The 24399-nt window shown below is 43.7% G+C and overlaps 1 protein-coding gene across 2 annotated transcripts in view; it reads left to right on the top strand.

Moving 5' to 3' along the window:
* The window catches only part of ndufv3 (NADH:ubiquinone oxidoreductase subunit V3), a 29642-nt gene extending 6982 nt beyond the window's left edge, over positions 1 to 22660 (top strand). For both annotated transcript variants that reach the window (XM_069889207.1, XM_069889208.1), the window contains 3 exons: positions 5795 to 5879; positions 8713 to 9435; positions 22434 to 22660. In XM_069889207.1, coding sequence (XP_069745308.1) covers positions 5795 to 5879; positions 8713 to 9435; positions 22434 to 22594 — 969 coding nt within the window. In that variant the 3' untranslated portion in view covers positions 22595 to 22660. The remainder of the gene's footprint in view (positions 1 to 5794; positions 5880 to 8712; positions 9436 to 22433) is intronic.
* Positions 22661 to 24399: the final 1739 nt, after the last annotated feature.

Below are 24399 nucleotides of genomic sequence, written 5' to 3'. Positions count from 1 at the left end.
GCTGTGACTCTGCTCCCCACTCTCCACGGGTCCACACCAGCAGCAATGCTGCCATTACAGCAGCTCTGCCAGCGCTGGCATTTGTTTTCGCATTTCTCCACTGCCAGAATGAGGCCTAATGTAAACTAAGGGATTAACGCTTCATGTTCTTCCTGGGTAGTCCCAATGGTATGAAAACAGTTTTAAAAAATATTTTAGATAATGAGCCTCCTCTCTTCTTCTGTTCCTCTTCCACTTTTCTCCTCTCTGCCCCCTTTTTTGACCCCCTTCTCAATCTCTCCCACCAGCCCCTTTGGTTCCATCCTCCTCCAGACACATTTCCCCTCTGGACCATTTGCTCTCCCCCACCCGACCCCTTAGTTCCATCTGGTCTCTCATTACATTACTATTTTCCTTCTAACCAGATTTCAGCAGGTGCAGCCTTTGTCCACTCTGAGAGACTCATCTTCCTCTACCTGACACCTTTGTTTTTTTTTGCCTCTCTCTACCTCTGTGTGGCATTTGCCATTCTTCTGCCCCGTCATGTTTCACGTCTCCCTGGTTCATCAATCCCACATGGGACCCCGGTCCCACCACTTCCACCCTCTCCACTTTACACTCGATTCTCCTCTCCATATCTTCAGTCTCAATAAAGAATTTTGTCCTGAAATGTCAAACATTCTTTTTCTCCCACTGTTACTGTTTGACCTGCGGAGTTCCTTGCAGATTGCTTTTAGCTTCAGGTTCCAGCATCTGCAGTCTTCTGTGAGTTTTTTTCACACAGAGGGTGGTGGTTATCTGGAATGAGCTACCAGAGGAGGTGGTAGAGGCGTGTACAATTATAATGTTTAAAAGCCATTTGGACAGCTGATTGATAATAAAGGCAAGGGGGATAGGGGCCTAATGCAGACAAACGGGATTGGAATTGATGGGTGTGGACAAGATGACTTCTATGCTGTATGATTCTGTGAGGTGTCGTCTGTCAGACCCACTGCTGGAATGAGATTGTGCAGCAACTTTCCAAATAGCCATCATCAAACGGAAATCTACAGCACAGTATAGTCCCTTCAGCCCACAGTGGTGTGCCAATCTAATACCCTGTTCAAACAACTGCCTAGAATTTCCCTACCAATTTTTGCAATTCCATGTACCCATCTAATAGTCTTATAAAAGATCCTATTGTAATTGCCACCACCACTATTCCTGGTAGCTCATTCCATGCACCCTTCACTCTCTATGAAAAACATACCTCTTGCATCCCCCTAAACTTACTCACAAGCACCTAAAAACTGCCCCTCTGTGGACGCGATCTGAGACGAGTCTGAGGAAAAGGTCTCTGGCCATCACTGCCTTTCATCATCTTATACACCTCATTAAGGTCATGCCTTGTCCTCCATCAATCCAAGGAGAAAAGACCAATCTAGGCAGCAACCTTGTAAATCTCCTCTGCAACCTCTCTATAGCATCCATATCTTTCCTGTAATGAGGTGACCAGAATTGAACACAGTATTTCAAGTGAGGTCTAACCTAGGTAACATTACCTTACTGCTCTTAAATTTGATTCCATGGTTAATGAAGGCCAATACACAATATGCTTTCTTCACAACACTATCAATGCCTGCAGCAGCTTTGAGTGTCTATGGACATGTACCCCAAGATCTCTCAGTTCCTCCACTCTGCTCAGAGTCCTCCCATTAACATTGTATTCTGCTTTCAAATTGGACCTGTCATAATGAACGACTTAACATTTTCTGGGTTAAACACCATCTGCCAATTCTCAGCCCAGCTCTACATCCTGTAAATGGTCCTTTGTAATCTCTGGCAACTCTATAGACTATCCACAACACCACACACTTTCATTTCACCCACAAACCTACTCATCCACCATTCCACTTCCTCATCCAGGTCATTAAAAAAAATCACAAAGACTTTATAGGGACCCATAACAGATCCCTATAAACACTACTGGTCACCAACCTCAATGAAAATACAAAACATCTACAACAATCCTCTGGCTTCTTTGGGCAAGCTAATTCTGTATCCACAAAACAAGGCCTCCTTGGATTCTATCCCTTCCTACTTTTTGATTGAGCCTTGCTTGGGGAACATACCGTTATGAAATCCACTGCTCTACTTTCATCAATGTTCTTTGTTGCATCCTCAACAAATTCAGTCAGGCTTGTGAGACACAATCTTCACTTGACAAAGCCATGTTGACTATCCATAATCAGATTAGGCCTCGCTAAATGCTTGTAAATCCTGTCTCTCAGAATCTTTAACAACAGTTTACCCATCACTGAAGACTCACTAGTCTATAATTTCCTGGGTTATCTCTACTCCCTTTTTTTTGGTAATTCTTTATTTATCGCACTATGAACCAGATCAACCAATATATTTACAGTTGTATCTCCTTAAATATTCACAGTGACATTTTCTCTTTTTCACCCCCCCCCCATCCCTCCCTTCCCCCTTCCCACCCCCCTCCATAAACAGTAGATATTGGACATTTAAAATACAATCAAACAAAAAAAGACGTATCATCTACTTACTCTCATTAAATCTGATCCTGTTTATCTTCTTATCATTTTAGGTGGTGGTGGTTCTAGGCCTGTTCTTTCTGTTATGTTCCATATTTGGTTCCCAGGTTTTTTCAATCATTGTAACTTTGTCTTTTAAATTATATGTGATTTTTTTTTCCCCAATGGGATACACTTAAACTTGGTTATATATTCATTCCATTAATGTTTATAGTCATATGGTCCAACGTAGCCATCTTATGTTTTTATTTTCACTTTTCCGCATCTTCACCACCTCCATCCCCTTTTTTTTCCATTACTGTTTTTTAAGTTTTCCTTTTTAATCTCAGTATATGACAATGCACTTAAGACATGAAATACCCCAACAATCCCCACAAGCAATAACCCAAATGAACCTCCTCTCCTTGGATTGCCTCCTGTACCCTGACGGCAACCACAACTCCCCTTTCCATTCGGTTTGCGAACTTACTCACAAGCGTCAACCGATTTTGCAGTGACCATTATTCTCCCCCACCCCCAGCCCCCCCCAGAGAACACTATTTTTCTATACTTTTAACAAAGCTCTCTTTTTCCTTCTTCCCTTTCTCTTATCCATCTTTAAATTTTTATATATACATTATCTTTGCTTTTTATTTTTACATATTTTTGTATATTTTCTTGCCGGTCTTCCTTCTAGTCACTCTTCCTCCTCTCTTCTCCTGTCCTGCAAATGTTCAGCAAATTCTTGGGCTTTCTTTGGTTCCGAGACCAGTCTATTCCGTTCCCCAGGAATGAATACTTCGAGTACTGCTGGATGTCTTAATATAAAGTTATACTCTTTCTTCCATAAGATTGTTTTTGCTGTGTTGAATTCCTTCCTCTTCTTTAAAAGTTCGAAGCTTCTGTCCGGGTAAAAAAATATTTTTTGTCCCTTATATTCCAACGGCTTATTGTCTTCTCTAACCTTCTTTCTTGCCTGCTGAAGTATATTTTCTCTTGTCATATATCTTAGAAATTTTACCAATATGGATCTCAGTTTTTGATGTGGTGGTGGTTTCGATACTAGCGCTCTATACGCCCTTTCGATTTCTATTTCTTCATGTGAATCTGTCGTTCCCAGCACCTTCGGGATCCATCCTTTTATAAATTCCTTCACATCTGACCCTTCTTTGCCTTCTTTAAGGCCCACTATTTTTATGTTATTTCACCTACTGTAGTTTTCCAATTCGTCAATTTTTTGTGACAATAAATCTTGTGTCTCTTTAATTTTTTTTCCGCTCTCTTCCAACTTTCCTCTTAAATAATTTATCTCCATTTCTACAGCAGCTTCTCGTTCCTCCACATTTTCTACTCTTTTCCCTATTTCAGTCATTACCAACTCTAACCTTTGCATTCTGTCTTCAGCTCTTTTCATTTTTCTTTTGATTGAACTAAATTCTAATGATTGCCGTTTTTTTTAATGACCTCATTTGTTCTTCGAAAAAAGATTTATCTAAACTTTGTCCTTCAATTTTACCTTCTTCTTTCCTTTGAAATTCTTGGTCTTCTTCCTCCTCTTCTTCTGTGTCTGCATCTATGTGTCATCTTCTTCTCTTCTCTGTATCTTTGTATCTTCATCCTTCTCTGGTGAGCTGCTTCTGTATCCTTGCTGGTCTTCCAGCTACTATGTCTCCTGTTGTTGGGCCTCCCGCAGCAGGTTGACCCACTGCTGGTCCCCCTGCTGCAGGTCAGCCTCCTGCTGCAGGTCAGCCCCCTGCCGATCGCCCCATTGCCACTCACCCTCTTCCAGCCCTTCATTCTCTTTCTCACCACTCTTCTTTTCGTCTTTCTTGTTCACTTCCCTTAGCCGAATGCCCCGATCCTGGGCGTCTCTCAGCTGGCCGCTCCACAGCTGGCCACTCCTCAGCTATGTCCCCCTCCTGTCGGCGTTAACCTTTTCTTTTACTTGCACACTACACTTGTGCAACTCTTCGCGCATGCGTAGTCCACCGGTCGGGAGGGCACCGCTCCTCTGGGGACTCACCAACACCGGAGATCGGCCGCTCCTCTCCACAGTGACTCTCTGCTTCAATGTGCAAGTAAGGCCTTCTTCTTTCTTCTCCAGTGATTTTCCTTCTTCCCTTTTCTCTGTTATTCTTACTTTTTCTCTTTTGGGCGCCATCTTCTGTCTCTTCTCTTTAACTTTATCTTTCTCTTCCTGTATTTTATGTTTATTGAGCTCTGCTTTTTCACACTTTTTTTTTCTTTTCTCTAGAGAGGGCTGTTTCCATCCAACCATCCACTACTCCATCACGTGACTCCCTCCACTCCCTTTCTTGAACAGAGAAACAACATTTGGAAACCTTCAATCCTCCGGTACCTCTCTTGTCCCCAGTGATGATGTGAAGATCATCTCCAGCACCTCAGCAATCTCCTTCCACGCTTCCCACAGTAGCCCTGGGTAAATCTAGTCTGGTCATGGTGACATCTAACTTCATGCTTTTCAAAGGCTCAAACACATTCTCCTTCTTAATGTCAACATGCTCTGGCATCTCAATCCAACCCAAATCATCCTCACAATTGCCAAGGTCTTTTTTGTGAATAGTGAAGCAGAGTATTCATTAAGGACCTCCACTCCCTCCTCCGACTCCATGCTCACCTTTTCACAAACACCCCTGATGGGTCCTATCCTCACATGACTCATCCTCTTGTTCTTCACGTAGAATGGCTTGGGGGTTTTCCTTAATCCTGCCCGCCAAGGCCTTCTCATGACTCCTTCTAGCCTTCCTAGTCCTTAAGCTCTTTCTTGGCAATCTTGTAATTTTTAAATTCTTAAATTCCTACCTTCTTGAACATGTCATAAATTTTCTTTTCTTAACTAAATGTTCTGGATTCTGCTGAAAATGTACCGGGAGTTAATTGGGTGTAAACTGGGCAGCATGGACTCGTAGGCTGAAATGGCCTGTTACCGTGTTGTACGTCAAAATGTTTAAAAAAATAATCCCTTGTACACCATGGTTCTTTCACCTTACCATCCTTTCCCTGCCTGAACGGAATATACTTGTGCAGGGTGCTATGCAAATTTCTCTGAAAATTGGTCACATTTCTGCTGTATTTTCTCCCCTTCCCTGAGAACGTCTGCTTTCAGTTTATGCTTCCAGTCTCCTGCCTGATAGTATCGTATTTTCCCCTACCCCAATTAAATATTTTCCCAAATTGCCTCTTTCCTGCCTTTCTCCAACACTGTGGTAAAGGAGAGAGTGCAATCATTTTCTATTACTTTCTAATTTAAGTAATATATCTTTATGTTGTAATTTCAGATACTTCTTCTGGAAAGATTGGGATTACAAATGACAACGTTCACAACTAAAGTACCTGGGGAGAAAAAGAAGAAGAAAATCAAGGGTAAGGGAAGTAAATTTGCTCAAATTTGGGGAAGGTGGGTTGGGGTATCTGCAGACTTCACACTGGAATGAAAATCAGCAACGGAAATCAATGCTCACCTGCTTCAAAAATGTACTAGGTTGCATGCACCAAGTATGTAAACCTGATGCCTTGCGCCTGGCTCAAACCTCCAATTGCCCACCATGGGGCTACTGCTGTCTGCCCCAGGGTCGCTCAGCTCTGCATCAGATTATTGGTTACTGGTAGCATGAAGGTGTAACACAAAGTTACTACACAGAGGCCAATTGTCCCATCAAGTCTTGCTGGTTGATAAGCCATTACCCAGCCGAATCCCACCTCATGTACTGCCTCCTTAATGTTGCAGGTCATGACTCTTTAAGAACCAGCCAAGTACTGTTAGAATGTGCCTCATTTATCCTTGCAAATTCCCGACCTATTCCTCCCTTTGTGCTAAGACATTTACCTCATTTCCCCTCCAGTCTTTCTACCTAGTACTTTAAATCTGTGGTTGCCAGACCCACTGCAAAGGGAAACAAGAGCATTCTATTTAATTTCTTAGGCTTTTCAGTATTTTATGCACTTGAATTAAATCTTCCTTCAGCCTTCATAATTTTCCAGTCCTGCCACTAGACTCATAGATATCCTCTGCAGCCTTTCCAGTGCCATCACATCTTTCCTGTGATATGGTGACTGGAAATGTGCATGTTACTGAAGCTATGACCTTACTCATGCTACTTGCCAAGATCATTTCATAGTCTCTTTTAAACCTGCTTTCTCTATGTTCCTCGAGAGTTCTGTCTGATTCCAACTTCCTAAACCTTAAATATGCTTCCTTTAATTTTTTATTAAATTTATAACATCACTCATTACCAAATGTCTCGAACTTTGCCATCCTTGTCTTTTCTTTCTTATAGGAACATGTTGGTTCTGAATTCTGACCAAATGGTCTTCAAACAACTTCCATATTTTAGATGTGAACTTGCTCAGTAACATCTCAGAGTTATCAAGTAATCCAACACAGAACAGGCCCTTCGGCATAATGTCTATGCCAACCAATTGGCATTTGCCTGCATTTAGTCCACATCCTCTGAACCTATCTTATTCATAAATTTGTCCAAATATCTTTTGAATGTTGTTATTGTTCCCTCTTCTACAGTTTCCTCTGACAGATGGTTCAAGTTATGCTCCATCCTATCAGTGAAAAAATTGCCTCTTATTTCCCTCTTAAATCTTTCCCTCTCACCTTAAACATATGCTCTCTAGTTCGGGGATCATCTCTCCTGGGAAACAAACTGTGAGCATCACTTTATCCACAGCCCTCATGGATTTATAAACCTCTGTAAGGTCACCCTCAGTCAGCTTCATTCCTAGGAATAAACTCCCAGCCTATCCTGGAAACGACCCTTGGGAGATAGTAATGGGGGACAAGGCTGTGGCAGATGAACTCAATTGATTTTCACTGTGGAAGATGCCAGCAGTATGCCAGAAGTCCGAGAGTGCCAAGGGGTGGAAATCAGTGTAGTTATTATTACTAAGGAGAAGATGGTAGGTGAAGTGCCAGTTGATGAAGTAGACAAAGACGATGTGGTCAAACAATAATCATGGCTTTTATTAGAAACTCATGGTACAATAATGAAAGACAATAGGTGCATACACAGATATACCCAAGGGGAGTGTCCTTAACAGAAGACATAATGCACAGCCAATGTTAGTACAGCAAGGCTCGCCAGAGGGGAGACAGGCAGCTTGGCAGACATTCACCAAACTAGGGAAGTTAATAAATCACTTGTACTGTATTGTCCACACCCCAGAGTTATTAAAGGGATAGCTGAGGAGATTGGATGATTTGGTAGTCATCTTTCATGTATCACGATTCCTGAGTGGTTCCGGAGAACTGGAAAGTTGGAAATGTCACTGCACTCTTTAAGAAGGGAGAGGGGAAAAAGACATGAAATTATAGGCTAGTTAGTCTGATTTCGGTGGTTGGCAAATTGTTAGACTATTATCAAACATGAGGTTTCGGGACCCAAGGTAAAATAGACAAGATGGATCAGCAGGCAGCTCACAGGATCCAGAGTTGCCCCTGGCCCATGGGGAGATAAAAAAAAGACCACCATTTCAAGGAGGAAATGGCAGTAGATTTCCTTTAGGGGAAATTTTGCTGAGAAACCTGTTGAAATTCTTTGAGGAGAGATAACAGGAAGGAGCCAGCGGATATAGTTTTACTCAGATTTTTTAGCCCTTTGACAAATTGCCACACATGAGGCTACTGAGCAAATTGAGAGTCCATGGTATTAAAAGAATGATATTAGTACAGACAGAAGATTAGCTGACTGGCAGGAAGCAGAGAGTGGTGATAAAAGGGGCATTTTCTGGTTGGCTGCTGGTGAACAGCGCTGTTCCACAGGGCTCGGTGCTGGGATGTTTCTTTTCATGTTATATGTCAACGATTTGAATGTCAGGATTGATTGTGTGGGCAAGTTAGACGAAAGGGCCAGTTTCCATGCTGTCTGATTGTGACTGCCTCTTGGCTTTGCATTGTTCAACTGTATGATTGAAGCCATCTTGCTTAACATGCTCTGACCTTGGTGAGGTTAAGGCTGTGGCTGTTCTCTGTTCTGAGTGTTTAACTCATGGGCCTGGAATCTAGATAATTTTAATCGCTTCTTTTGCCAGCTATAACATTTGATGCTGCTCTTAACATTGTTACTGCCGCAGTGAATAGAGCTGGACTGCTTTGCAGTGAAACACCAGTGCTGTGTACTGACCCCTTCTCCCCATGGTCCGTCACACAGTGCAGTGCACTGACCCCTTCTCATGGTCTGTCACACAGGAGCCAGGCCCCAAGAGATTTCCCATGGAGTTTTACCAGTTCAAGCTGCAGACATGACTGCCAGAGAACGGATGAACCTCCTGTCGAAGAAAACACTGCTGCCCTTTCCGGGAAAGAATATTGACCCAAAAGAAATACCACTTGCCAAGAGCTGGCAAGGGAGCGTGGAGAACTCCAGACTAGGAGGTCCTGCACACAGCGAGCCGATTGTGGCAGCTCATCATCCGATTGCTGGGGAGGTGAAAGTGGATGCAGCTAGTGAAGGATCTGACTCCAGCTCCGACTCCAGCTCTGACTCAGATGAAGAACTGATGACTGGAAGTGCCTCAAAAAATTCAGTTACATTTGTGAGACGGGATTCCCCAGTCAGGAATGATGAATGGACGGAGGAAAGAAAACTGGTGCAGCCAACAGCTAGCGAGTTCCCGGTGAAGTTGGGCATTCCAGTCTCCAGCATGTCAGTGAAAGAGCCTCCCACTCTGGATGAAGAGCAAATAGCACAAGAGGCCCGTCCCCGAGCAGCAGGCCAGAGGAACCAGACTGAGGTTGCAGCAGGACCACCCAACACCAAATGCAGAGACCAGGATGGATCAGCAGGCAGCTCACAGAGTGCAGAGTTGCCCCTGGCCCAGGGGGAAAGAAAAAAAGACCACCATTTTGAGGAGGAAATAGCAGCAGATTCTGGCACATCATCTGGAGCTAACGCTGCAGACATACCACTGGGTACTCTCTACTTTCATCAATGTAGTGAACCGAGGCTGGTGTATGAATCATCACCCACCATCATCAGGGAGGGGGGAGGCAGGGCACCAGTGAATGGTATGAGTGTGAGGATCTCACACAGCTGACATCAGGCCCAGAGAGGCTAATACAGCAGGACTAAGCCTGCATAGTGAAGACAGGCATTCACACAAGGGGGGTGGGGTGGGGGGGTTGGTGGGGGGGGAGGGTGATTGACATATGAACAATTTCTTGGAAGATAAGGAATAGCAAATGTTTCTTGGAGGATAGATTCATGCAATTTTGCTCTGACTCACAGACAGTAGAAAGAAAACCTAGCAGCAGAACTGTGTGTTCTGAGATTCCAGGGTCCAGGGGTCACAGAGTACAAAGATATTCATATATCAGAATCGAATTCAGAGCAACACAAGTGACATGATGAGAGTAAAACCTAGCACAGAGAGTAACAGCAGCGGCGCTCAGTGAGAGTAATGACAGCGACGCTTGGTGAGAGTAACAGCAGCGGCGCTCAGTGAGAGTAATGACAGCGACGCTTGGTGAGAGTAACACCAGCGGTGCTCAGTGAGAGTAATGACAGCGACGCTTGGTGAGAGTAACAGCAGCGGCGCTCAGTGAGAGTAATGACAGCGACGCTTGGTGAGAGTAACACCAGCGGTGCTCAGTGAGAGTAATGACAGCGACGCTTGGTGAGAGTAACAGCAGCGGCGCTCAGTGAGAGTAATGACAGCGACGCTTGGTGAGAGTAACACCAGCGGTGCTCAGTGAGAGTAATGACAGCGACACTTGGTGAGAGTAACAGCAGCGGCGCTCAGTGAGAGTAATGACAGCGACGCTTGGTGAGAGTAACAGCAGCGGTGCTCAGTGAGAGTAATGACAGCGACGCTTGGTGAGAGTAACAGCAGCGGCGCTCAGTGAGAGTAATGACAGCGACGCTTGGTGAGAGTAACAGCAGCGGTGCTCAGTGAGAGTAATGACAGCGACGCTTGGTGAGAGTAACAGCATCGACGCTTAGTGAGAGTAACGGCAGTGACGGTGAGAGTCACAGTAGTGACGCTCAGTGAGAGCAATGGCAGCAACAACTCACTATATTCCAGTTGTGGTCTGAGCAATGCCTTCTAAATCCTTAACATCACGTCCCTGCTTTTTTATTCTATATGAATTCTAGCATTCCACATGCCTTCATTAGCACCCACTCTACCTGCAAGTTGACCTGTTGGGAGTCCTGCATGAGGACTCCCAAGTCCCTCTGCACCTCTGATTTCTGAACTCGTTACTCATTGAGAAAATAGTTCACACCTTTATTCCTTCAACCAAGTGCATAATCATACACTTTTCTACACTGTATTCCATCTGTCATTCCCATGGCAATCTCCTGATCTGTCTCAATCCTTCTGCAGATTTAGTGCTTCCGCAAAATATCCCCCCCCCCAACCTTGTATCATCCACAAACTTAGCCAAAAAGTGATCTAATCCATCATCCAAGTCTGACATAGAACATAGGACACTAGCACACTACAGGCCCTTCGGCCCTTGATGTTGTGCCAACCCATATATTCCTTAAAAAAAGTTCTAAACCCTCCCTGCTCTGAAATTCTCTATTTTTCTTTCATCCATGTGCCTGTCTAAGAGCCTCTTAAATGCCCTTAATGTTTCAGCCTCCATCACCATCCCTGACAAGGCATTCCAGGTACCCATATCTCTGCGTAAAAAACATACCCCTGATGTCTCCCCTAAACTTCCCTCCTTTCACTTTGTGCATATGTCCTTTGGTGTTTGCTATTCCTGCCCCGGGAAACAGGTGCTGGCTGTCCACCCTTATCTATGCCTCTCATAATCTTTTAGACCTCTAACAAGTCCCCTCTCATCCTTCTACGCTCCAAAGAGAAAAGTCTCAGCTCTGCTAATCTTGCTTCATAAGACTTATTTTCCAATCTTGGTAACATCCTGGTAAATCTCCTCTGCACCCTCTATAGAACCATAGAATACTACAGCACAGAAACAGGCCCCTTTGGCCCTTCTAGTCTGTGCCGAACCATTTTGCTTTTTGCCTAGTTCTACTGTCCTGCACCCAGTCTATAGCCCTCCATACCTCTCCCATCCATGTACCTCTCCATATCTTTCACAACCTTCCTTTAATGAGGTGACCAGACTGAACACAAATCTCATCAGAGATTTGTAGTGTTGCAACATGACCTCTCCACTTTTGAACTCAATCCCGTTATTAATGAAGCCCAGCATCCCAAAGGTCTTCTTAACTATCCTATCAACCTGTGCAATGACCTTGAGGGATCCATAGATTTGGACCCCAAAGTCCCTCTGTCCATCCACACTCTTAAGTAACCGACCATTAACCCTGTACTCAGCCTTCTGGTTTATCTTTTCAAAAAGCTTCACCTCACACTTATCTGGATTGAACTATATCTGCTTCTTTTCTGCCCAACTCTGCATCCTGTCTATACATTCTTGTAATCTTCGACCATCTTCAGCTCCATCCACAACTCCTCTAACCTTCGTATCATCTTCAAACTTACTGACTCATCCTTCCCCCTCTTCATACAGGTTATTTATAAAAATCACAAAGAGTAGGGGTCCCAGAACAGATCCTTGTGGTACTCCACTAGTTACTGATCTCCAGGAATAATACTTTTCCTTCCACTTCTACTCTTTTTTTTATCCACACAGCCAAGGTTCCATGGATCCCATGCCTGATGACTTTCTGAACAAGTCTCTCATGGCAACCTTGTCAAATGTCTTGCTGAAATCCACATAGACCACATCTACTACCCTACCCTCATCAATTTATTTTGTTACCTCCTCAAAATATTCAATTAGGCTCGTGAGGCATGACCTTCCCTTCACTAAGCCATGCTGACTATACTTGAGTAGATTGTACTTCTCCAATTGCTTGTAGATCTTATCCTTAAGAATCTTCCCCAATAGTTTACACATCACTGATCTATAATTCCAAGGATTTTCCCTATTACCGTTTTTAAACAGGGACTACATTTGCAACTTTCCAATCCTCCAACATCTCATCTATGGCCAAAGATCATAGCCACTGCCCCAGTTATCTCTTCCCTCACTTTCAACAGTAACCTGGGGTATATTGCATCTGGTCCCAGGGACTTATGAATCTTGATGCTTTTAAGAAGATCCAACACTTCATCTTCCTTAATCTCCACATTGTCCAGCACACAAGCTTGTTCTATTTCGGCCTCATCCTGATCCAGGTCTTTTTCTCTTATGAATACTGAAACAAAGTATTCATTTAGAACCTCCTCAACCTCCTTCGCCTCCAGGCACTTGTTGCCTCCTTTATCCTTTAGTGGCCCCACCTTCATTCTCGTCATCCTTCTGTTCTTCACATGTGCATAGAACGCCTTGAGGTTCTCCTTAATCCTACATGCCAAGGCTTTCTCAAGCCCCCTTTGAGCTCTCCTAAGTCCTTTCTTAAGCTCCTTCTTGGCTACCATATACTTCTCATGAGCTCTTCCTGTTTCCTTCTTCCTCTTGACTAGCTGCCTCACCTGTTTCACCCACCATGGTTCCCTTTTCCTACCATCTTTTCCTTATCCCAGTGAGACAAACCTATCCAGAATCCAAAGCAAGTGGTTCCTAAACTTCCTCCAAATTAGTTCTTTGCTTTCACCCTTGAACATCTGTTTCTAATTTACCCTCACTAGTTCCTACTTCATTCCATCATAATTAGCCCTTCCCCAATTAAACACTTACCCATTTTGTCTGCTTTTATCCTTATCCGTAGCTATGCTAAAGCTCAGGGAGTTGTGTTCATTCTTACCAAAATGCTCCCCTACCGAGTGGTCCACTACCTGCCCAGGATCATTAACCAGAATTAGATCCTGTATGTCCTTTCTTCTCAACAGCCGGTCCACATACTGTATCAGGAATCCTTCTTGAATACACCTGTGACAAATTCAGTCCCATCTATCCCTCTTGCAGTCAGGAAGTGTCATTCAATATTAGGGAAGATGAAATTACTCATAACTACAACCCTGTTTTTCCTGCACAATTGCAAAATCTGCCTTCTTATCTGCTTCTCAGGATCCTGATGGCTTCTTGGTACCTATAAACTACTCCTAGTACAGTGATTGCTCCCTTCCTATTTCTGACTTCCACTCCCACTGTCTCAGTAGACACTCCCTCTACAGCATCCTCCCACTCTATAACCGTGATACTATACCTGATCAGTAATGCTACTACACCCCCCCCACCCCCCCCCACTGACCACTTACCTCCCATCCTATTCCATTTAAAACATATAAATTCTGGTACTGAATCAGCCAATCCTCTCCCTCCATCAGCCACTACATTGTAGTTCCATGTACTGATCCATGTTCTAACTTCATCCCCTTTATTCCTAATACTCCTAGTGTTGAAACAGCTGCATTTCAACCCCTCTGACTACATTTATGCCTTTTCTTCCTCACAAACTCAGAGCACATAGCATCATGCTTTTGGCCTCTGCCCTCTTCTCTGCACTTACATTCTAGTTCACACACCCACCTCCCCCCGCCAAATTAGTTTAAACCCTCCCCACAGCTCAGCAAACATATAATGTGAAAAGCAACCCCAGCACCAAGCCCTGTCAGTCGGCCAATCTTCTGTCTGTGCTAGTAATTTTCCTTTAATACCAAGGGCTCTTATCTTGCTTTGCAACCTCATGTATGGCACTTTGTCAAAGGCCTTTTGAAAATCCTGGACAGGCCAACTAGAGAGGTTATGGTGGAGACAGTACTGGGTAATGAACGTATTCAGGTGACAGACTTCTCAGTGGCCAAGTATTTTGGAGACATCTCACTGACCTTTAATGTTGAACATAGAACATTATAGCACAGTACATGCCCTTTGGGCCACAATGTTATGCTGACCCACCCAAAAAAAAACGAAACCTTTCCTACCTCATAACCCTCTATTTCTAAGAGTCTCTTAAATGTCCCACAACTTTCTGTAAAAAAAAAAACTTAACCCTGGTGTCTCCCCTAAACTTCTCTCCATTCATTTTATATAGATGTCCTCTGGTGTTTGCTTCTCCTGCCCTGGGAAAAAGGTGCTGGTAGTCCACCCTATCGATGCCTCTCAGATTTTTGTAGACCTCTGTTTAGTCACCTCTTGTCATTCTTTACTCGGAGGAGAAAAGCCCAAATTCTGTTAATGTTGCTTCATAAGACATATTTTCCAATCCAGGCAACATACTGGTAAATCTCCTATGCACCCTCTCCATAGCTTCTACATCAGTGGTTCTCAACTTTTTTTCTTTCCACTCACATACTACTTTAAGTAATCCCTGTGCCCTCGGTGCTCTGTGATTAGTAGGGGATTGCTTAAGGTGGTATATGAGTGGGAAGGGAAGATTGAGAATCACTGCTCTAGACCCAATAGTTACTGAAATATTTTGCTTGAGAAAAATTGTCATTGGCCCATTTCCTTTGGAGTTATGAAACCGTGCACGTAATAAGGTTCAAACTTTTTCTTTCCACCCACCACCTTAAGTAATCCCTTACTAATCACAGAGCACCTATGGCATAGGGAATACTTAAAGTGGTATGTGAGTGGAAAGAAAAAAGGTTGAGAACCACTGTTATATATCCTTCCTGTAATGAGGTGACCAGAACTCAACACAATATTCTAAGTGCGATCTCACCAGAGATATATAGAGCTGCAACATTAGCTCATGAACTCAATCCCCCGATTAATGAAGCTCAGCATACCATAGGCCTTCTTAAATACTCTATCAATTTGCATGGTGACTTTGAGAGATATATGGATTTGGACCCCAAGGTCCCTCTGTTCTTCCACACTGTTAAATATTCAACCATTAACCCTGTTCTCAGCCTTCAGGTTTGACCTTCCAAAATGTATCATCTCATACTTATCTAGATTGAACTTTTCCACCCAACTCTGCATCCTGTCTATATCCTGTTGTAACCTACAACAGTCTTCCACACTCTCCACACTCCTCCAACTGTGGTGTCATCTGCTAACTTACTGACCCACCTATATACCTCTGCTTCTCTGAACGTAGAACATAGAAATCTGTAGCAAAGTACAGGTCCTTCGGTCCACAGATTCTAACAACTGCCGAGAATTTCCCCGCTTAATAACCCTCCATTTTTCTCACTTACATGTACCCATCTAATAGTCTCTTAAAAGATCCTATTGTACCTGCCACCACCACCATTTCTGGCAGTGCATTCCATGCACCCACCACTCTGTGTGAATACACACCTTATGTCCGCCTGAACACTCCCAAGCACCTTAAATCTACGCCCTCGGTGCTAACCTCTGGACAAGAATATGAGTAGACAAAATGGGTGAGTGTTTAATTGGAGAAGGGCTCTTACAATGGGATTAGGCTAGAAGAACCGGAGAGTAAATAGGGAACAAATGTTCTCAGGGACACGCACAGCAGAAGTGCAGAGGATGTTTGGGGACCACATGTGCATGATCCTGTATTGGTTTGTGCCACTGAGACAGGAAAATATGCTAGGGTGAAGGAACCATGATGAACCATGGTAGAAGAGAACCATGGTGGAAGAGAGGTGGGACAGCTAGTTAAGAGGAAGAAGGAAGCAAAAGTCAAATAGCCAGGAAGGAACAATAAAGAACTTAGGGGAGGTAGTAAGGGGCATGAAAAGACCTTGGCAAGTAGGATTAAGGAAATCCCTAAGGCATTCTATATGTTCATGAAGAACAGAAGGATGATGAGAGTGGGGGTAGGACCAGTTAGGGATAAAGGGGGAACAGTTAGGGAAATGGTTAGGGATAAAATAGGCAGAGGAGGTTGGGGAAGTCCCAATGAATACTTTGCCTCAGTGTTCACCAGGGAGAGGGATGTTGGTGAATGTGAGGTCCATGTAGAACAAGCTAATGTGCTGGAGCATGCTGAGATGAAGAAAGGATGGATAGATAAGTCTTCAGGAGCAGACAGGATGTATCCCAGATTACTACAGGAAACGAGTCTGGCCAGTGGGACACTGAGCACCATATGTTATACCAGCTAAGCAGACACTCCTACAGCAGTAGCCAATCCACAAGTACATCTATTTGAGTGACAGTCAGTAATAGTGCATTCACCCCCCCCACCCCTCCCAGAATTTAGCTAAATCTGACTGGAACATAAAATGGCTGCAAAACTGTGTTTACATTTTAGAAACGTGCAGTAGCAAAGTGTGTTAGTCAAAAGCAAAAATATATTTAGCACTAATTGGAAATAATTTCCATAAAATGATAACAAAGAGTAAACATAAAGTATTAATTGGAAGAAAATTCCACAGAATCATAACATAAAAGGAGAAAAGAATAACAATTCAGTTGTCATGGTCACTATTGGATTAAGAAAATTTTGTCGGAGTTTTGTGTATTGTAATCTCTGTGGGGCCTTGGAAATGCGGGTTGAACGTCAGAGTGGAACAGATGGAGGCTGTGGGGGTGGAATTGAGGCGTTGGGAGAGACGGTGTTCATTTCCAGCTGTGGCTAGAGGTTTAGGTTCAGGGGTAGGTAGGACATGTTCATGCTGTGGTGGTATTTCCTGGGCTGACACAGAATCTTGCAACAGATTGTTATATCGATCGATACATTGAGAAAAGGGTTGTATGTGACTAACAGACGGTTTGGACACATGAGTGATTTGAGGAAAGGAGGTAGTTACCTGCACACTGGGCGAGTCAAGGTCACGGAGGGAGAAAATGTCTTCTCTTCCATCTGGATACATAATATAAGCATAGCTTGGATTTGTGTGGAAAAGCTGCACTCATTCCACAAGTGGATCAGATTTGCTGTGTCTAACATGTTTTCTCAGCAAAACCTGTCCTGGTTTAGATAGTCAGGCTGGCAAAGTCATCCCAGTTTTTCATTTTCTAGTAAAGATAAAAATACATTGGTGAGGGCTTTCGTTAGTAGCCATGCGAATTGAGTGTAGCGTTTCTGGCAATATATCTTGCCAGTGGCTGGTGGGGTAACCTTTAGATTTCAGTGCAAGGGTGATAGTTTTCCAAATATTGACATTACCCCACTCTACTTGCCCTTTACTATGTGGATTATAATTAGTGGTACGACTAGTAGCGGTACCTTTTGCCAGGAGGACTTGTCTTTGCTTAGTGCTCAAAGACAGATCCTCTATCACTATGAATAAAGTCAGGTTAGCCAAAAATGCTAAAGATTTTATCAAGGAAGCAAATGACAGTTGAAGCTGACACATCGGCACAGGAAATAGCGAAATGAAAACATGAGAATTTGTCTATAACGTTAAGGAAGTAGACATTTTTATTGTTAAATGGTCGTGGTCCTTTGAAATCGACACTGAGGCGCTCAAAAGGTCTGGTGGATTTAATAAGGCTGGCCTTGGAAGGCTTGCAGAACAGGGGTTTGCACTCTGCACAGACTACACATTCCTTAGTCATTTTCCTTGCGTCTTCGAGCAAAACGGCAAGTTGAGAGACTTCACATAATGATAAAATATCATAACACCAGGATGACATAAATCATCATGAAGTTCTTTCAAGTGATCTGATTGTATGCTAGCACAGGTCATGCGAGATAGAGCATCAGGGGGATCATTCAGCTTCCCTGGGTGGAAGAGGATATCACAATCATAAGTAGAGAGTTCAATCCTCCAGCGCATGATTTTATCATTTTTAATTTTCTTTTTAATTTCATGTTGAACATGTGAGCTACTAACTTTTGATCTGTCAGCAATGTGAAACTTTTCCCTGCTAAATAGTGTCTCCAATAACAAATGGATTCTACTATAGCCTGTGCTTCCTTTTCAATGGAGGAATGCCTCAGCTCTGGCCCTTGTAATGTCTGTGAGAAAATGGCTACAGGTCTATCAGCTTGGTTTAGTTTGGCAGCTAGAGCATAATCAGAGGCGTCAGATTCAACTTGGAAAGGCAAATCCTCGTCAACAGCAGACATCGAAGCTTTGGCAATGTCTAATTTGATGCTCTCAGAAGCCTTGTGGGCTTCCTTTGACAAAGGAAAAACAGTCGTTTTAAAAAGTGGTCGTGCCTTGTCTGCAGAGTTTGGGAACCACTGTGCATAATAAGAGAAGAAGCCTAGACAGCGTTTGAGAGACTTCTGTGAGGTTGGAGGAGGCAGTTCCATGAGAGGTCTCATTCTTTCAGGGTCAGGGCTGATTTCATCCCTTTTGACCACATAGCCCAGTATAGCCAGGCGCTTAGTGCGATGCACACACTTGTTTAGATCTTTGGCCATCTGAAGGAATTTATTCAAGTTACGATCGTGATCCTCCAGAGTTTTGCCACATATGGTGACATTTTTCAAATAAGGAAAGGTGGCCTGTAAGTCATGTGCGTCTATCACCCTATCTATTTCTCTCTGGAAAAGAGATACATTGGTAACTCCAAACAGAACTCTTCTAATCTGATACCGCCTCCCATCTGCTTCAAATGCCGTCGATTTATCTTTCCTTTTTGATTATAGGTGGTAGGCTGACTTTAAATCTATTGGGAGTATATTTCGTATTAGGCAATTTGATTCACCATGTCAGAGGTAGGGGATATGCATCTAACTGAGTAAATCTATTCACAGTCTGGCTATAGTCTACAACCATCCGGTGTTTTACCCCATTTTTGACAACTACAACTTGAGGACGCCAAGGGCTTAAGTTTGGTTCAATGATCTTTTCTTTTAGCATTCGGTTGGTTTCGTTCTTAATAAATTCTCTATCCCCTAGCATCTACTTTTTGTGGTTATAGGTTTACAGTCTGGGATTCAATTGGCAAAAAGGCATGGTAGTTTAATTTTAAGAGTCAGTAGCGCATAGATGGTAGTGGCTCATTAAATGCTAGAACTATACTCTTCATTTGGCACTGGAAATCTAACCCCAACAACATCTGAGCGCATAAATCGGGCAGTACATGCAATTTAAAATCTTTGTACTCAGTTCCTTGCACATTTAATGTTACTACAGCAGTTTGCAATTTATTTCTTGAGTCCATAACGTGCCATAGAAATTCTATGCCTTAAAGGGTACAGTTGAAGCCCCAAAGAGTTCGCTGTCACAGGGTGAATATAGCTGTCAATACTCCCAGAATCAAATAAACAGTCAACAGGTTTCCTGTTTACCTTCACATTCATCATCCCGTGGGGATTATCTTGATCGAGACAACAGGAATGGGACCACGCAGTGGTGGTTCTGCTTGCAGTCTCCAAGGAAGAATGTCAAACGAGTCATCGGTTCTCCAGATAGTCATCACTGCCGTCTTACCGCGGCATCTCATCTTGACCTTGGTGTCTGTCTTCTCCATCTTTCCTTTTCTCGCCTCTCGGCGCAGGCTGGGCGATAACTCCCGAGCTCGGCAGGCTCTAACAAAATGCCCCCTTTTTCCACATCTGTCACAGTCAGCTCGACGGGCAGGGCACAGTGTGCGTGAATACAGTGTCTGCCCACAGAAGTAACAGTTCCTGAAGCTGTTCCTTCGCAGCTGCTTGGTTACGCTCAGCAGCGGATCATCATCGTGGGAAGCAGACTTTGAGGAAGTAGCTTCAGCACTTCAACCCACCTCATCCCTTAGGGCTTCAGCATTCTGCAGCGCTGCCCTGAGGGTCTTTGTCTGCAGTAAGGCGGCATTAAAAGTCAGGTAGGGGTCTCCAGTAGGCATTCTCTAATGTACCTCGAGTCCAGGTGTCCAACATTAGAGCATCTTGATGAATTTCATCTGTAACTGCGGCAAAGGTACAGGCTCTTGACAGTCCCTTCAGCGCGAGAGCGAAAGCATTGTCGCTTTCATCGGATGTTGTTTTCTGGTGTGATGTTGGTGCCTCGGAAACAATGTATTCAGTGGCATATCATAGTAGGTGCTGAGTAAACCTCGGGCATTCTGATATTTGACTGTTTCCCTGATCACTGAGAAGGGAACCTCTCCTAGGAGACCTACTAGATGATCCATCTTCACAGGGTCTTGAACCACATTATTCACTCGCATGTAAGCTTCGAAGCACTGGAACCAATTATGAAATATTTTGCTGGCTCATCTTGATCTATCTCCAGTCTTCCGGGTTTCAAGGAAGTATCCATAGTTAAGTCTGTTAATAAAATTGATGTGCCATCAATAAGAGTTCAGACAAATGAATGCAATAATATTTGGCTTTTATTAACAGACTCAATGCTACCTTAGTCTGGCCAGTGGGACACTGAGCCCTCATCGGCAGAAACTCCTACAGCAGTAGCCAATACACAAGTACATCCAGTGAGTGACAACCAGTAATAGTCACATAGTCACATAGTACACAGGGATGGTCAGTATGGCTTTGTAAAAACTAATGTGCACCTCTTGTGGTTGCAGGGGTACATTCCAGGGGTTATGGAGAGGTGGGAGGGGAGGGATGTGTGGTCAAAGGGTATAGGTTACTGGGATAGACAGGAATATAAAGTTAGATTACAATCATATCAACCATATGTTATTAAATGTCAGGCTCAATGGACGAAGTGCCCGACTCTTCCTAATTCATATGTTGGTTTTAAATTTTAAGGAGGAAGTGCAGAGGAGGTTCACTAGATTAGCCTACGAGAAGAGACTGAGTCATCTGGGACTGTACTCACTGGGATTCAGAAGAATAAGAGGGGATCTTATAGAAAAGTATTATATTATGAAAGGCATGGATAAGACAGGGGTAGGTAAGTTGTTTCCATTGGTGGGGGAGACCAGAACTAGGGGACAACCTCAAGATTCAGGGTTGTAGATTTAGGATAGAGATGAGAGAGAACTGTTTCTTTTCCCAGAGAGTGGTGAATCTATGGAATTTGCTGCCCATTGAAGTATTGGATATGACCTCTAAATATATTTAAGACGTTTGGATAGATTTTTACATAGTAAAGGAATTAAGGGATATGGGGAAAAGGCAGGTAGATGGAGATGAGCCCATCATCAGATCAACCACGGTCTCATTGAATGGCAGAGAAGGCTCGACGGGCCGGATGGCCGACTCCTGCTTATGTTCTTAAATGATGTTGTAAACCTTTTTTGTTATTTCTCAAAAATTTCAACTGTTTGGTACAACTTTCTCTATAAATCTACATTTCCAAATGAAGACTTATATCGTCCCTTAGAATAGATCCCAATAATGTCCCCACTACCAATTAAACTAGTGGCTTAATGGCTCAAGAACATTAGCAACTTCTCTCTTAGCAACCTCTGATACCACTTGATTCATTAGGGACAATTGAAAAATTGTGGTCAGATATCAACAATTTCCATCTTTGCATATTTTAACATCCTGGCACATGTTTCATCAATATAGTGATTTATCCTCAGATTAGAAATGATCAAATCCATGTTCTCTGAATAATTTATCATCAGGGGTGTGTCTATCATTGTTCAGCAGCATCTTTTCTTTGCTATTGGTGTGTACAGCAATTTGAAACTGTAATGATTTATTTATAAAGCATTGAATATTAGATGTAGGAACAGTTGAATACCCAAGTTCCACCAATGGGCAAAAGTCTGCTTTTTTTTAGATTAACTTAAGGTTTAAAACATACTGATTTCTTTTACCCCTGTTGGAGGGACAACTTTTCACTGTGCTTCATTATCCAGAGGAGATTGTATTGAAAATATAACTGCTTCCTGCTTTTGCACCCTGTGAATTGATAAAAATGCATGTGTCAAATCCTAGCCTCGGTCCATCTAAGATTGACAGACATGGGAAAAGGAGGCCCCAAGTGTTAGAACTGTTTGCAGCTGTTTGATAGATGCTAGCATAATATTCTCTTGTTGTTGAAGCTCTGATCTCAGCCAGATTGTCCTCCCTCCTTTTGGGAAGGATTGCTGGGAATGTTGCTCCTTCACTTCAGGCATGGCTAGGCTCAGGCCAGGATACAAATGGTTTCCAGGAGGCTGAGGGGTCCTAGGATGGGTTCTACAGGCTGTGTGGTGACAGAAGCCTGGGTACAGTGTAAAACATGACCATAAATTAATTAATTGTTTGTTTTGTGCAGAACCAGTTGAGGAGCCTGTTGATGAAGTGTTGGATCCTTCCACCTACAAGAACACTCAGCATCACGATTACAACCCTCTGACATTTGTCGACCTAGACCTGGAGTTAGCAAAGTTCAGGTTACCTCAGCCTTCCTCAGGAAGGTTGAACCCACGGCATTGACTGGTCTCTTTCTATTTCCATAACGAACATGGGTTTGAATAAAGTTGCCTTGTTTGCCCACCTGTATCCCTGCTTGTCCTTCCCTCGCCTATCTGATGTCTGGTGACCCAGGATCCTGGTCATTGGGAGGTGCCATCTCTGCCACAAACTTCGATCCTCCCTTTCCCCAGCAATAAACTCAGGGATATATATCCACGCCGTCACATATACATGGACAGGTAACATCCTGTCATCAAGATTAGGTGAACTTCTTGCCCTGATCTTGCAGCGGATGACGTCCTCCCCAAATCAAGGGAGTACAAAATATAGATTACATTGGGAATTCACCAAAATCTCCCCCAGGAATCCACTCTCAGCAGATACACCAGCTTGTGTAAAATTACCACTACCAGCTTTTAAGACTTCTTGATGGGAGGGATTGAACAGGGGACACTGATCCCTGTCCAATCCTTAACACCCTGTCCATATTACATCAGCTATCCCTCTACACTGTTGGTCCTGATGAAGGATTCCAACTCCAAAACGTTGACAATTATTTTTCTCCCATTGATGTTGCATGACCCGCTGACTTTCACCAGCAGATTATTTGTTGCTCCAGATGCTAGTGTGCCTGGGGTGTCTTGAGTAGTTGTAACATGACACCCATGCTCCTGTACTCAACGCTGTGGTCAATGAAGGCACGTGTGCCAAACACCTTCACTACCTTGTCTCCTGTGCCGCCATTCTCAGGGAACTATATACTTATATCCCTAGCTCTTTCTGTTCTCTAACTCTGAACAAGTCCTACCCTGGTTTAACTTACCAAAATGCAACGTGTCACACTTATTTAAGATAATTTCCATTTGCCATTCCTTTGTCCATTTTCCTGGTTGATCCAGCTCATTGTAAACATAGACAACCTCCTTTTCTGTCCACAATATCACCAGTTTTGCCTGCAGTAAAAGGTGTAGCCTTGAGGCAACCCCAACTCATTGGGACCATGCAGTGAGGAAGTCGGCAGGACCTACTCGAGGCCACCATGGGAGGAGGTTGTGGGATACTCACATTTTAAGGAAAGCCGAATTGGGTTGGCAGTGCAGAGCCCGAAAGTGGTGATGGGGACCATGGGATGTCGGGGAGGAAAGTGGAATCAGGAGGAAGCTGCAACAGTGACAGTGGTGTCAGCAGTGGTGGCGTCATTGGCAGCGGCGGCAAAGGCAGTAGCAGTGGAGTCAGTGACGGCAACAACGGCCACATTGGCTTTGGCGACAGCAGCAGTGGCAGCCGGGTCAGTGGCAGCAACAGGCAGGCCAGTGGAGACATGGGAGAGCGAGGTCTGGTGGTAGAGGGTGGTCCAGGCAGATGCCTATGGACAGCAGGAGAGAAGAAGACAGCAGGAAACGTTGAGGAGAAGGCAATGGAAAGGTCAGTGAGCAGTGGTGGGAGCAACAGCGAGTCAGAGGAGGAGGATAGGCTTGTTGCGACGGGTGAAAGCTTCTGAGGGAGAAGAGAAACTCACCGGGGAGAGTGTCCGGGCCATTGTGGAGGCCAGAAACTTTTGAAATCACCATGATAATTGTTGTGGAGAATGACTCCTGGAGGGTATGTGTCTCCGTTGCCTTTGAACTCTTTATAAAATTTGGCAGGGAAACCTTCCTCCCCTGGAGATTTATCAGCCTGCATAGAGTTCAGGGTCCAGCATTCTCCTCTTTAGAGTAAAGGGCACTCAGCCCCTCTCGCTCTTTCTGATCCAAATTTGGTAGTTCCAATGAAAGCAAGAAATCATCTGCTTTGGTAGGATCAACCCCTGTCTCAGATTTATACAA

This window comes from Narcine bancroftii, chromosome 7 (genome assembly GCF_036971445.1).
Source record: "Narcine bancroftii isolate sNarBan1 chromosome 7, sNarBan1.hap1, whole genome shotgun sequence".
Classification (NCBI taxonomy): domain Eukaryota; kingdom Metazoa; phylum Chordata; class Chondrichthyes; order Torpediniformes; family Narcinidae; genus Narcine; species Narcine bancroftii.
This window is presented reverse-complemented; position numbering and strand designations above follow the sequence as displayed.